Source organism: Pteronotus mesoamericanus, unplaced genomic scaffold (assembly GCF_021234165.1).
Source record: "Pteronotus mesoamericanus isolate MK-2021 breed Mesoamerican mustached bat unplaced genomic scaffold, CSHL_Meso_final contig_94, whole genome shotgun sequence".
NCBI classification, from domain to species: domain Eukaryota; kingdom Metazoa; phylum Chordata; class Mammalia; order Chiroptera; family Mormoopidae; genus Pteronotus; species Pteronotus mesoamericanus.
Window position 1 is genome coordinate 7,359,837 of NW_026555285.1, and position 16,132 is coordinate 7,375,968.

General features: G+C 40.1%; 1 protein-coding gene across 1 annotated transcript in view; it reads left to right on the forward strand.

Moving 5' to 3' along the window:
• The window catches only part of ENOX1 (ecto-NOX disulfide-thiol exchanger 1), a 603,512-nt gene that overhangs the window by 526,716 nt on the left and 60,664 nt on the right, over nucleotides 1-16,132 (forward strand). Inside the window, exon 15 of the mRNA XM_054586376.1 lies at nucleotides 1,224-1,280. Within this exon, the coding sequence (XP_054442351.1) occupies nucleotides 1,224-1,280 (57 nt within the window). The remainder of the gene's footprint in view (nucleotides 1-1,223; nucleotides 1,281-16,132) is intronic.

Sequence of the window (16,132 nt, forward strand, 5' to 3'; positions counted from 1 at the left end):
CCATAAGCAGCTGCCCCGCACTCCATGTCTTCATGTCACCATTTTTTGGCAAAGGCCCCTCTCTTAGTAGGAGGAACATATAGCTTTCTTGCTGAGAGTTTGAGGTTGTCTTAAAAAATACAGTGACGCTTTCATGAATAACCCATGGGTGTGGACAACGATGCGGGGATTGCCTGAGGGCAGGAGCTGGTTGGAGGTGAACACAGGGACAAAAAGTGGGGACAGCTGTAACAGTATAAACAATAAAATGCAATTTAAAATGCAACTGATATTTAATATTAAAAATTATGTGTACAAATAGCCATAAAAAAACCAGTGTTCGAATCAAACACATTGATGATATACATCATCAATTTATTTTCTTTTAAACTTTAAGCATTTATTTCCCACCATGAATTCTTTATTTGAGACATTAAAAAGCTCCAGAGATGCTGCTTCCAAAGTATAATAAGCCAGGAGGAAGTACTGGCAATACTTATCATTTGCCTTTGCTCTCTGTCTCCACATGTCTGCTTTGAGTTAAGCTAGATAAATTGCCAATTAAAGGTTTCCAGAAATCTCCCGATAGCTGATTATTCTCGATCCTTCTGAGAGAGAGTGGAGAGAGTAATATTTCAAACATACACTGTTAAAAATCTCATTTGAGAAATAGCTTTTCTTCTAATGCCTCAGTGACCAAGGAGAGATGTCTTCCCAATTCTTCCTTTCTGAAAAGAAGCAAATAATCCTCATTGAGGCCTCAAGAAACAATCTCAGTAATTCTGATATGTTTTCAAGAAGAACATGTACAATAGTACTGTGGCATATTAGTACAACCCAAAATATTCATTGTTCACAAGTAACAGTATAATATCATTTGGCTGGTGGCAACTTGCAAATGCTGCAGGGTTTAAGTGAATAGTAATACAACTCAGAAATGAAATCATTTTTTATTCTTAAGAACCAATTTTTTGTACATTTTGTGCCTATGGAATTGCTTTATAATCTTATTATTTAAAAAATAATGACCAAGACCCATTTATTTTTTGCCAGCCATCAAGTTTCATAAAATGCTGGTCTCAAATTGGCTTCTATAAAACTCATTAGAACTCTGTGCTCCATCTGTTTTTTTTCTCATTGCAAGTTTTATAAAGTACAGCCTCAGATTAAACAGAGTTAATAGAATGATATACACTTAACAGATATGCTTGCTTATTCATTTGTTTTTCTTTTCTAATTTGCAGTTAAAAGGTACCAAGGAATTGGCTGAGACCAACGGCCACAGCCATGAAGACACAAATGTAGGTACCATAAACCTGGTATTTGCTCTTGTTTGATGTTGGCTGAATGCTCATGGGAATGTGGCTCTTTATTTAGAGCACAAAGGATGTGTACCTCTTGGTGACTAATTAAGATTACTGTGTTTGTTTGGGCAATAAAATATAGTAGATAGGCACTGCGATCATTAGCTCAGGTTACAGAATGTCAACTTAGAATTACTTGAGCTAATCTCTACCATAAAAATTCTAATCGCAATGAATTTGCTTGAGTCCTTTATATTTCCAAAATTATAAACTAATGATGTGTAAGCAGGACAAATGGAATGAGACCCACCAGGATAATATGTAGGATATTGCATGTATATTTATTAAATTAGCCTGTGTAATACAGGTGGTAATGAAATGATTGCTATGTTGAAGAGGTATCAGAACAAACCCTTTCTCCCAGAAAGTGTAACTCTTTTCTATTTCAGACCCAGGACTGTAACATGATGTATCTGTCTTCCTGATACAGATAGAATGGTATAAGAGCTCAGTTAGCATTCTTGACTTCCAGTTTTAGTGTTCCTTGAATTGCCCCAAATTAGTCCAGTACTCTTTGCCTTGGAAGTTCTTTAGTCTCAGGTGGACTGCTATATGCCATGTAGATTATTGTCTCTCCATACATTTTGTGGGGGTTTTGTCTTTTAAAAAATATATTTGATATCTGTATGTATCTGATTACCCTCATCACAGAAAATTCTTACTAAGCAATTCTTTTCACATAACACAGAATCAGACATGGTAATAAATGCCTATTAACTAGAGCTAGGGGAAGTTACTCATTTCATGTTCACTCTTGTTTTAATTATATACAGCAGAGAGCTTGACATTCAGAATACCAAAAAACTCTCTCTTATTAATTACTGTTCCTACCAAACAGATATTTAACATATGATGCTTATTGAGAGCCTGTTGTGTATATGGAGCTCTGCTAAGTACTAGGGAAGGGGTTGGTTTACAAAGAATTGTAAGGCTTGCCATCTGTCCTCAAAGAACTTCTAAATGAGTTGATGGGTTAAGGAACACATGGGCAACATACCAGATGTGGTAAGTGTCCAGGAAGGTGAGGCCACTGTGACGTGCTGTAGTTTAAATTCGAGCTTATTAATTGTGTCAGCTTGACAAATTACTTAACCCTTTGGCTTTCTTTTCATCATTTGTAAAATGGATGACAATTCCTACTTCAAAAACTTACCATGATGTCGTAAGGAGCTGAAGAACGTGAAAACCTTAAGGTGTTATTATAAGGTTTCTTTGTGCTGGATGATTAAGGATGGCTTCCTGGATCTGTGGCATTTGGGCTTGACTTTGAAGAATAAATAGAATTGAGAGAAAGAAGCCATTCATTCAGCACTCCTGTAGGAGAGGTTGCGACCCAAGTAGAGTCTGTCCTCTCCTCCAGTGTTTCATTCCCCCTTAATCTTACCCCTTCTTCAGCATCCCGGCACCCAGGGACACACTGCTGCCACGTCCTCAGCCAAAACTTTCACATGCACTCCCCTCAGAGTCAGTCTCTCTGTGCCTCCCAAGAAAGCTGCTCTCTCATCCAGGAAGCCGGGAGAAGTGGCAGCATGCTTCATTTCTTGGTCTGTAAAATGTGGGTGATATTATCTGCCTTTCCTTCCTCAAGGCTTAGTGTGAGAAGCAAAGGAGATAATGGATGTGGAAGCGCTTGGGAATTGTGAGGTTCTACCTAAGTACAAGGTTGTTACTACTGTACACTCATCTGCTGATTGAATCAAATTAGATGGTACATGTGAAGGGAGGCCTAACACAGCCTTTACGCTCTGTTTTGAGGAATGTTGAAAGACATTTATTATTAAATGGGAAAAGTGAAAGGAGATCATCTTTGAGGTCTTTGTCCTTTCTAGAGGAAAGTTTTTCGATTTTGAGAATACCTGCCTAGAGTCCATGATGTGGGCTTTGTTGAAAGATAAGGTTCAAGTCTAATAGGAGGGAGGAGTAGCACCTGGAGCAAGGGTGGATGAGATATTTAGGGAGGAGTAGAACCCAGCGACACTTGCCCCTCATCACTGCTGGCCACCTCTATCACGGTGCAGAGGGGTAGGCTATATTTGATAACCACTGCCTATTTTCCTGGGGTTCCCAGTAGGTAAAATTTGTCCTCTTTCTTGTCTCTAATGTTCTCTCATTTGGGAAGTTTCCCTAGCATCTCTGCTAAGGTTATTTGAAAGAAAAGGAACAAAAATCACTTATTTTATGGCCACACATTGGGAATGCTAGCAAAATATTTTGTGAAAATATTTATAAATGTTTGAAATAAAGTCTAGATGTCATCTGAACTTTCCACCAGTCCTGTGGTGGTCAAAGGAGAATTTATTTTGCTCACTGAACAGCCATATGACGTGGCAAGTTATTTGACCTTCTTTGAACTTCACCTTCCTCATCCTTAATGTGTTAAGTGAAAGCATGTACATAAGCACCTGGCCCAGGGTATGTACTCAACAAGTATTGATGACCTCTTCCGGCATCAATGTCATTAGTATCTAATATAGTAGGCAGTACTTTGACAGGATGAATTTTAATGCAGATCATGAGGTTTAAAGCCTCTAGTCCAGGGGTTCTTGACTGAGGCATATAGATTGTGTGTGTGTGTGTGTGTGTGTGTATAATTATTCACATATGAGGGCAGGGATTCACTATATTATCATTTATTAATAATAATTATATAGTAGATCGGAGTTGGTATAGCTGGGTATTCTTGATAGAGTTGATAATTCATTTTAAAAACTATACTGTTATAAAAGTAAAGAGAAAAATTTTGTTTGAAACTAAAAAATTAAAAAATACAGAGTTGAAGAAAAATAACTTAGTTTCTTATTGCTCAAAGATAATTTTTATTAATATTTTATTTTAGTTCATTTCTACCATGTGCATGAATATGACTGGAGGGAAAAACTCATAAATAAATGAATAAAAATATATTATCACTGTCTTCAGTTTTTTACCTTCCTGATTTCTCATTATATTGTAAGTATTTTTCTTGTCACCAAATGTTCCTCAAAGACATGGTTCTTAATGGCTCTATAAGGTAGATATGAAATAATAGAACCACATGCCTATGTGTTAGGCATTTAACTTCCCATCTTTTAACTGTTATAAATAATGTTGCAATTAGCATGCACATAAATCTTGGTCTGCATCTCTCGTATTTGTTTCCTGGGGATTCTGTATATTGATAGCTGCGTCATGAAGTCTGGCAGGGAGCTTCAGAATTTCAGAACCACCAGGCATTCAGAGTGCTCGTGTGGCAGATGCTCGCTTACGGCATCTATTAGATGTGCTGGAGGGATCCACCAGAAGATATGTTGAGTCTTGCAATTTACAAAAAACCTTTTTGCCTTACTCTCAAGAGTTGTAAATCTTACGGGATGCTAGGTACACCTAGATTTGGTCAGTTACTATTGTTTTTTTACTGTTTTTACATTTTACTGAGCAACAATAGTACCTGACCAACGCCTTCTCTGCCATTGTTGAGGTCCCCAAACAGAGCACCCTTATCAGGCCCACCATTGTCCCCATATCACAAGACTTTCTGGGAGCCCATGCCCATAAGAAAAGTTTTCTGAAGACTAATTCAAAACGATTAGAAATGGAAATCAGATGCAGAATCCTTGCTCTCCGATAGGACTGCACTTACCAATGTTAAACGGGTTCTCTTTGTATTTGGAACTGGACATATTAATGACAATGGGGCAGTTCAACCCTTTAAGTGCCCCCAAGTTTAAAACTAGCTTTTATCACAGCTCCTTGAGAGAGTTCTGTTATTCAGGATCGAATTTTCTTTCCTAAAAAGTAAAGCTATGACATGCTTTTTTAATCTCCACCTCTGAGCAGTCTCCCAATCTCTAGAAGTGCTGAATAACTAGCCTGGTCCCTGGTAATTATGCATAACAGATATCAAAATCTTAAGAAAAGATAATCTGTCCTCATCTAGCATCTTTTATGATGACCTTCCTCCCAGAAGCCCCTCCATCTATGATCCTTATGTGTGTACGTTTGGTGGAAAATGTGCAGGGGAAGGGAGAGGACCCAAGAAATGCAAGAACAAGTAGGAAAAACCAAATAAAGTGGCAGCCGCAGCAGGCGGTGTATGATACAGTTTGGTCTGGGAGATTCCCATGAATTTTCTCTCCTCCATCATTGTTTCTGTTATAGGAAAGCTACTACCCACATCCTCTGTCTGCACAATTCAGACTCACACACTGGGGTTAGAGAAATCATTTACAATCTGTAAGGAGGTTTAATCTGTGATGCTGAAAGTTACCACTGTCAAGTAAAATACCCTTTCCACCCCACAATAAAAACGCAAAAGAGAAAAGGCTTCCGTTTTTCATGTTGCCTCCATAAGAAAGTAAATCCTCAGAGTTGTCTTTAAATCTGTCAGAGTAAAGATGTTAGGCGTGTACAGAAGAAATACTGTGTGAAGAACATTCTTCAGGTTTAGTACAGAGCAGAAGAAAGCTACTGTTAAGCACGTATTTTAATGATGTGCATGTCAGAACCCTGCAAGGGCCCTGTGCTATGCTCGTTTCAAACGTGGCTTTCATCCTCTGGCCAGCAATTTTCAACCAGTGTGCTGCAGGAATCTTTAAAACACGCAATACCTGACTATTTAGTCAGGGCCACTGACCTCTTTTCCTTTAGAGTGTCATATTAAAAAATTACAATAGCCAACACAACAGTAGCTGTCTAGTGTGAATGAATCAAAATTATTTTTTGTCAGATGGACAAAATCTATATTTTTGGTGTGCACAGAATTTTAGCGATTAGTTTTTGTGTGCCATGAGATGAAAAAGGTTGAAAATCACCGCTTTAAGCAGGTAAGCACGCGCGCTAAGAATGCATCCTGATGTATTAAGCAAAGCCAGAAAGAAAAAAGAAAAACCCCACAGGAAAATAGGACCATATCCTCAAAAGGCAAAGACCCCTAGGGCTCTATCCTTTCCTCCCATTGACAACTTGCTGCTCCTCCTTGGGAGACTGGACCTTGAACTAGAAGGGGAGCAGAGAAGCCAGTAAGCAACACCTCACCATGAGGATTCACACCTCCTGCCCCGCCTCCCGCAGGCCCTGTCAGGGGCACAGGGGCACCCGGCCCAGCCAGGCGGAGCCCCGCGGCGGCTGCGGTGTGAGCTGCCGCTGTCACGGGTCTTCCAGCCCCGCATGTCTTTCTTCTGACCATCACCTGCTATCCCCACCTGTACCGGGTCCCTCAGTTTGGGTTCCCACACAGCCTGCCATCCTTTGTTATTCAGTAAATCAGCCAGTATTATTATTAATTGAAGTGCGAGGCATCAGAAGAGACCTGGGTACCAAGTGGCCCGGTTTCAGTCCCAGCTCTGCCAGACTCTGGGTGACACTGGGTGGCATGCAGAACCCCGGAACCACCATTTTCTTCACTTCTAGAATGAAGGTCATACTCCCACCTACCTCACCAGGTCAATGTGGGCATTGTGTACAGTGCTGGTGTGATCAGTACACGTTAGGTATATTAGTACCCAGCCTTCCACAGGCCGGGCGCTGTGCGAGGTTCCAGGGGGGTGTGGTTGCTGCCCCAGGTGAAGCTGACTCACTGTCCTTACCCAAACTTGTCCGCTCTGTCATTCCATCAGGACTCTCCCTCCCTGTCTTCAGGTCAATATGGCAGTGGGAATAATGGGGTTGAGGTAACTTATTTGCATGTTTTCAAAAACTCTCTAGAGATAAGACGTTTACTGGAAGGATTGGCTCCATGGAGAGGAGAGCCTGGTGGAAGTGGGGTGCAGTGTGTGGGTATGTAGGTTACAAGATCCCTGGAAAACTCAACTGCAAAGTCAGAGGCCACTTTTTCTTCCTTCATGGAAGGATGGGCCCATATCTGTAGATGTCTGAGGATGTAGATGTCTGAAATCAATCAGGCAGACTTTTCATGGACTAATATTTCCTTTACCCTGCAGTATACAACCCTGTACGCATATTAAATGCTCACACCTGGAACTTGGCCTTTTCCTCAAGTTAAAGCTCCTATAAATTCTTGCTTTTTGCCTGCTGATGCTTCCTTCCCCACCTCCACCCCCACTCCACATTCTGTACATTTCTGCCCGCCCCCCCAGCTGCCTTCTTCCAACTGCTTTACCTGTTTTCTACTGTGAAATCCGTAATCTCATCTGAAAAGACCCACTCACATCCCAACCCAGCACTCTCAGAAAGGACCGATGGCTGGAGGAGACCCTGTGAGTGTACCCACTTCCCCGCAGGTGCAGAGCCCCAAGGAAGGATGAGGGGGGAGCTGCTGTCACAGGCAGGCAGAAGCTGGCTTCCTGGTTAAACTTTTGTTTCCAGTGAACACTCAAGAGAAGTTTCCTTACCAAGTGCCTCCCTGCCAACTGACAACGTGTTTCCACATCTGGGTTACAGTTCGTCCTTTGTGTAAGGACAGGAGTTGGTAGGACCTGCTTGGCCATTAGGGTATTTGAAGCATGTAACCAGATTAGCACAAGTTTAATAAAGATGACAGGCTAGGTTTAGAGAAGTGGCAATAACGTCTTTCCCCAGGCCAGGTTAAAGAAAAACAGGAAAAGCAGACAAAAATTTCAGCTCTCTGCAAGATGGTCTGACATGCATGTGGATACCTGTAGCTAAAGCTGAGATCTGAAACAAACTTTTTCCATTTTAAAGATTGTACTTCCCTAAAAAAGTTAGTGATAATCCCACCTGATATAGAAACCAAACTGATACATATATATATACTCTTATCCCATAAGTGCCATCTTCTTTTTGTGAAAAATTTAGAAAGTACAGAAAAACATAAAGAAAAATACCATCTGCAACCTCACCACTCAAAAATTAATGTTTCCATTTCTTTGTATTTCCTTCTTCTTTATCTATGTGCACATATATACATTTTTTTTACCAAATTTACAGCATATATAGGCAGTTTTACAGCCTATATATTTTTTCCTAGTAAGTCATGAGCATTTCCCCGTGTTATTAAATGTTTTCTTAATATGACTTCTAACAAGTGCCTAATACTTCATGCCACAGATGTGCTCTAGTTTATTAAATCAGTTTCTGCCATGGGACTTGAAAATATTATTTGTCATTGATAGTGTGCAATCAATATTCTTTTACAATGTATTAGCAAATTCATCCACCATTTAAGCACTTTTTAAATGGAAAAGCTTTTCCACTTGATTGGGATTTAGAGAGAGAGGGAGATTCACTGCTTCTTTTAAAAAATCAAGTTCAGCCCCTACATGTTAAGTGATGTCTGGATATTACCACATAGAGAGGATTCTGAGTTCCTCAACAGGAGAGGAAAATAACTCCCAAGAACATTTGCATTCTGAAAACAAAAGCAAATAGTGTATACTTCACAAATAATTTAGAACAATACTGAGACATGCCATTTAGGATTTTGTGCTGTGAACTATAGAGGTTGGTGTTCGTGGTGGTCTGTGGATTGGAGAGCATTTTTTGTGTGGACCCCAGACCAAGGCTTATGGACCCAGGCCACCCCTACCCAAATAGGGCTTGTCTACCCTCTCAAGAGAATACATGAAATTCAGAAGAGTTATCAATTAAAAGAACAAAATGAGTTCTAGCCCTAAATTGAAAATTGAGATTTTATTTCTAACATAGCTAAGAAAATATGTGTAAGCTCCCAACCATCAACGAGAGAAACTTACATAAACATACGGACATGACTTGAGTGCAAGGAATAATTTTAAATTCAAGTAAAGCCAAAGGGCTCAGTCACAGTGTCCCTGCCTCCCATGAGACACAGCTTAGCACTGCCTGGTGTGTTGATCAAAAATGAGCAGGGGGAAGTTTAGGAGCATTTGCAAACAAAGTGAGGAACCAAAAAGGTGGACAGGAGCAGAAGTTTCTTCTAGCTTCTCTGGAAGACATTAGTGGAGAGTTGGGAGCCTCCTTTACTCCAGCAACTTCAGTTCCTATTGATGTGTCACCTGGATTAAAGATGAGAAAACAGCGAGGGGCAAAGATTCACCTGTAGTAGGTCAACCTACTCTCTTGTTAGTTCTGTAAGTTTACTAAGGAACCATAGGACTTCCTAGATGGTGGTGGTGGTTGTTGTTGTTGTTGTTTAGAACATTGAACATTCTACAGTGACTTTCACCCTTCTCGTTTCTGCTCACCACCACACATGAGCCCAGGACAGGGAGGGGCATGAATATATTAGCCAGGGCTGGTACCAGCCTTGGTCCACTCACCATCTGTGACTCTGGCCTTCCTCCAGGGTTCTCTGCTCAGCATTCTCTGGTTCTCCTAAGTTCTTAAATGCTACTAAGGGCAGTCATTGTCTATTTCTACACACACACTGCTCATTGCCAGAGCACACAACCCATTGGGCTGTGGCATTTCTTTGAGGAAATGTATAGGAAGATGACAAAGAAGAAAAGTAGGTGGAAAGGCGAGAAGGAAGAAAAAAGGGGGTGAGGGGCAGGAAAGACAGCAGCAGGAAGATGCCAACCAGCACTTCCAAATCCCCCCAGCAGGCAGCGCCTTCACCGTCCCGTAGTCCCCGGCAAACTCCAGTAGTGAAATCCACCTTCACCAAAGGTGTGTTTGTGGTTCCCCAGTATATACACTTACTGAAAACTTTAGCCAAAAATAAGATTCTCAAATTCAAAGCAAAAAGTTCAGGTGTTAATCTGCAAATAAAATATTAGGAGGCTTCTGGGGGAAACTACAAATTTATGTTTTATATACACACACATACATACATACATATATACACACACATGCACACACATACACATATGTGTGTATAGATAAATATATATATATGAATATCTATTCATATTCAATCACAACACCCACAATAAAGTGAAGCATGTTCTACCCATTCAACCTCAAAGTCTTCCCAGCTCTGCTGGAGACACATGTATCCATCTCCAACCCTTCCTTCTCTAAGGTCTAATGGGTGGGAATCATCCCCAGCGGTGAGCCCACTGCCTCCTGCTGCAGCTCTGCCGCCTGCCTCCTGACCTGCACACCATGCCCAGAGGGACTCGGGGATCAAAGATCAGAAGACAGCTCAGCTGCTCACCCCAGAGGCAGATAACTTGTTTGTAGCTACCTGTAACTGGGCATTGTAATCAAACCACCAAAAGGTTGCCCTCCTCACCCATGTGCCTTTAAATCTAACTTAGGATATCACACAATTTCATAACTTCAGCAAACTACACCTCAGTGTAAATCCCCTCCTAATTCACACAAAGGAAAAGTTAAACTGTGAAGGAAAGTCGATCTCAAAAGGGAAAGGCCTTCACATGTTCTGTTCTTCATTGAAAGACTATAGGAACTGGAGTCATACTTGTCTAAGAAACACAGACACTGATTGCTGGTTCTACCCAACACCACACCTGGCTGTGCCATGCTCAGAAGGGGTGAAAACTCTCAAGGCCTTGCCTGGTAAAAAAGAAAAAGGAAGGAGGGAAGGAGGGAAGGAAGGAAAGAAAGAAAGGAGGAAGGAAGGAAGAGAGGAAGGAAGCAAGGCAAGCAGGCAGGCAGGCAGGCAGGCAGGCCATCGGGTTTTCCTGAAGCAATGCGCCTGCAGTCCTTGGCTGTGTGGGTGTCCCAGCCAGAGTGGCCATACTGTCTCTGGGCAGCAGCCTGCCTGTAAACATGTGAAGAGTCACTGGGGACTTGGAAACGGCCCCTTGCCAGGTATATGGTAGCCACTCCCCGAAAGCTCTGCAGGTTGCCCTGAGAAGACTCACCAGCCTTAGAATGATTAATGGGTTTTTTTCAGATTTCTGTTCACTTGATTATTTTTTCCAAGAAAATTCGATTTGCCTCCGACTTCCCAGCCCTGACATTGGCCTTGTGGAGGAGATTTGTGGCTGTGATGCTCAGCATCACCATCGTTTTTATTATGTCAGCTTCCCCATGAGATTACAGAGTGGCTTTCTCTGGGCAATTTCCAGACTGTTCAGTGTATGCTGATGAGCTACTTATGTTTATGAGGCTTTCAGAATCTAATTTTCACAGGCAGTTTCTTTCCGTGCCAACTTTGAGAATGATGGCTTGGAACGATGAGAAAGGTCTACAAGTGCAATCTGTGTAAAGTTCCCGCACTGTGTAGGTGTAATTCCTGCTTCCTCACTGCACTTAAGACACACTTACACCCACGAACACAAGCATAGTACATCTCATAGCTGTAAACTTACACATTGTTCCTGGCTATTTTATATAATGATATTCAAATTTCTCCTTTTGGTAAGAATAGAATAATTGTTGGCCTGGTTATGTTGAGTAAATGGCTTTAGTCAACAGGTCAAATTCAGCTCACTCCACCATTCATTAAAAATTCTAATTACTTAGAATTTTTATTGATAATTTCACTTCCCATCTATCATGTCATTCCTTTCTGCCTGCAATGCAAATTCTGCATGTTTTTAAGCCCATCTTAATTCCTATTTCTTGGGGCCTTATCCTAAGATCAGCCCAAATCAATTACCATCTTCTCCATATTCCCACACTATTTATCATTGCAAGCATTCTGAACAACCAAACTGTGATAGGCCTATCTCTTCAACTCAGGGCTAAGTGCCTTAAGGGAGCTGATGTGTATATATGCCTTACAGAACCTAACACTTATATAGATGGGTACATTTGTCATATATTTAGAATACTTATCGATTGATGATTGAACTGACTTAGAATTTCCAGCAGCTTCAGTCAGCTCTGCGAGTCTGTTTGGCCTGGTTAGGAAAGAGATGCAAACACTTCCTTCTCTATATTACTTGCAGGTAATCTTGAAGATGAACACATTTCATTCCAGTTCGCTTTTAGATGTGTACATAAATCTCATAGACTGTGAAAGTTAGAATGGAGGTAGTAGGGATTACCTCACCCAACTTTCTTATTTTACCAATTTTAATTTGGTGTATTTTTTATTGCCTAATTGTTGTGTGCCTGTGTACATTTTCAAAGGCAATACTTCTAAAACTTTAGTAAGCAACAGTTTCAAAGGGAGAGCTTTTTAAAACACAGATTGCCAGGCTGTTTAAACCCTGGAGTTTAAGATTGGGTAGGTCTGGGCAAGGGCCTGAGAATTGGCTTTTCTAATAAGCTCCCAGATGATACCAGTGCTACCAGTCTGCAGACCACACTTTCAGTAACTGCTGCCTACTCTCAACCCCAGTCCAGGTTGGGTGCTGCGCTGGGCTTCTATAGCACCTGAGGCCAACCCTTGTCATAACTTTTATCACACTGTATTTTAATATATTTTACACACCTGCCTATCCTCTAGACTCTTATTATTCATTTTTTAATTTTGTTGTCTAGAACAAAGCCTACCATATAGTAAGTGCTCGATAAATATTTGATGAATGGAGAATGGTGGAGGCTGAATAAATTCCAATCAGATTATCCTGAACCGAGGTGTCCTGAGACCTTATTTTGTCTAAATGTTGAACTTTGTTGCTATTCAACCCAAAGAGGAAAATATACAGTTAATAATTTCAAGGCTCTGGTTCATAAGGAATCACATTCCTTTGGAGAATATGCAGAAGATAGGTGGACTGACAACTAGCCACTCCTAACGTGTTCATCCAAGGCCATGTGCTGGGTGGCGCAGTATGATGGGAGCACATCCGATCACAGCCCGGTTACTGTCCTCGAGGGGCGCACGGCCCACTGAGGAGACAGCATATGACTACAGAGGAAAATCCACAAAGATTGGCTGTGTCCTCTCAGTAAGGAAGAAGATCTGGGTGGGATTAAGGGCTTGCACAAAATTGAAAAGTTGTGACTCCCTGAAAGGAACCTCAGACAGAAAAAGGCAATATAGACTAATAGCTGGGGAGTCTGACTGCCTCAAGCCCACTTTTGGGACCACTGCTTTTTAGGTGTGTTAGCTTAGAAAGTTATTTGTGCCTCAAGTTTTTCATCTGAAATATAGGGATTAAAGTACCAGAACCTGGCATCTACCGATCAGGAAGGACCATTAGCATTACCATCACTATCAGTAGTCATACCCCTTTCTATTTAGAGGACCTCAAATTCTACATCCGTCAGGCACCATGCATCAGCAGTTCAGAACACTGAGTTCTTGAAATATTTATCATGTGTGGCATATGCAAGAAGGCAGTGAAGAGAGGGAATTGGATTTTTCTGTGTTGGAAAGGGAGGGAATATTTAACATTTACTAAGATCTCATAGTATGCCCAGCAAACCTTGTAAAATTTGATTTTACTTTAATAATAATTAAATGTCTCTCTTTCTCATTTATCAGGTTGCATCCCATCCATTCTCATGACCTAATTTACCACTATAAAGGTCAAAAAGACTCTAAATTTTAATATTATCATTAGTAATATAAACTCAGCAGGTGAAAATTATGATAGTGGGTGCTTTGTAGCAGAGAAAAATAAGAAATATCATACTGAGAAATGGCCTGGGAAAATAACATGCCAAGAGCACCATAATACAATTAATCTTTACCAGCAACAGAGTCAGTATCATACAAGATAAATCAAACCGACTAATTCTGGATGCACATAAATACATTTAAAAGTATTTCACTTTATTTTCTTCTGTTTGCTGCTCCATTTTTATTGGTAGAGGAGATTTTTCATGTCAGTATGTTTCCAGGCTATGAAGGGAATGAACTTGCATAGACATGGCAGTGTGGATCACATTTTCACATAGTGATGAGAAACACGCAGATGTTTTTGAGAGCAAGTGTATTTTTTTCATTTGGTAACATCTACAGTGGCATATACTAAAACTAAAAATAAAATACTACAACCTACATTTTAAATCATGAATGGAGCTACTGGAATACAAAGGAAGTTTTTCCTCATTTTTAGATTGATCTTATTTACTATGGCCGTTACAAAACTATGCCAAAAGAAAGTCATTTAATTGCCAACTTGAGACCCCAGTTTAAGTGAGGCATGAACTGTGATACCCATAATTAAGTGATGATGCAGGCAGCGGTGATGCTGTTAGTATGTAATGGGAAACGTTACAAAATTAAAATTGCTTTCTCATCAAAGTCTTTGTTCTCTGATTAGAAGTATATGTAAGAATCATCCAATTTTTCCAAATAGGAGCTAAACAATAATATATACATATATGCATGTGTGTACACATATAAAGCAGATATATGCACATGTGTATACTGAGGTCTGTCCAGAAAAAATCCAGCCATTGTTAATATAATAAGAATGGTTTGTGTGATCTCTATGCAACCTGGCAGCCAAGGAGAGTGGACCAGAGTGTGCATGCATGAACAGTGACAACTTCACTGTACTAGTCAGTGGGAGTGGTAGAAGCCATTGAGTGAGCATGTGTACTGTGTGGCTGTTGCATTCAAAATGACCTAACAAGTAGAACAACAAATCTGCATCAAATTTTGTATTAAGCTTGAACATTCCTCCATGGAAACTATTCAGATGATTCAGAAGGTTTTCAAGAATGATGAAATGAGTGCAGCGCAAATACAAGTGTGGTACAAACACTTCAAAGATGGTCAAGAATCCATTGAAAGTGATCCATGCTCTGGAAAGCCTGCAACAAGCAGAACACCTGAGAATGTTGAATGTGTCGAGGCTGCAATGAACAAAGATCAGCTACTGACAGTGCGAGAACTAGAAGCTGATCTAGGGATTCCAAAACTACTGTGTCCAAGATTTTGATGCATGATCTTGGTATGAAAGGTGCCGTGGCAAAATTTGTCCCAAAGCTTCTGCTCCCAGTGTAGAAGGAACATTGTGCTGTAGTTGCTAATAACTTGATTCAAACCACTACCAATGAACGAGATTTCCTCAAGAAGCTCATAAACTTTAAAGGGGACCGAGGCATCATTGTCTTATGTACAATGTTTCTTGTATTGTGTATCTTCAATAAATGTCTCTATTTTTCATATTACATGAATGGATATTTTCTGGACAGACCTCGGTATGCATTTATGATATTATGTGTTTGGGGGATGGGGAAGGAGGGTTATATGTAAAATACATTGTGGGGCAAAAGTAAGTTTCCAGCTTATTCTTGTCTTATTTATTATTACATTATTTTCCATATGTACAACTGTAGACTGTGTAAAAGGTAAATATTTAAATGTTAATAAGGCTTATATGTGGGTAGCAGGATTTCAATTAATTTTTATATTTTTTAAATTTTCCACATTGAACATGGATATATAATATTTCTAATGGGAAAACCAAGAAAGATTATTATTAAGAATTAAAATGAACTAACGAACTGTCTTAAATTTTGGAAAAGAAAGGAAAGGAAAAAGTTTATGAGCTTATATTATGGTTTCCAAAAAAGTTGATATTTAAATTAAAAACATATTGAAAGCATTAATAATAGATATAGATTCAAAATTAACTTTTTTACATTCTTTAAGATAGTAAAGAAATATTTTACTTTAAAATGGCACAACAACAAATGCATTTAGGGACCAAAAGGATGTAAAATACCCATACTGATTGCATTGTTTCTTTTCACTGCCCATTGTGTATATTCCTCATAGACTTGATAAATCACCACAGGCCAAGGGGACTGACCAAACCTATGTGGCCAGTCAGTTTCACCTATGATGTTTATCCTCTCTACGTAGTAACAGATTCACTCGATGTAATTCAACAAATATTACCAAAGGTTTAAAGCGAGTTCTTTCAAAATATATTTTTCGTAGATTTAGTATGTGCAGGGGACTATGCTAGGTACCGAGGACATTGTTCCTGTGTAGAGAAGTAATTACAGGTAGAGCCATCACATAAGTCCAGGCAGGGACACTTTTGGAAGTGCCAGAGACAGCAGGTATGCACTGGGACCACGCAGGA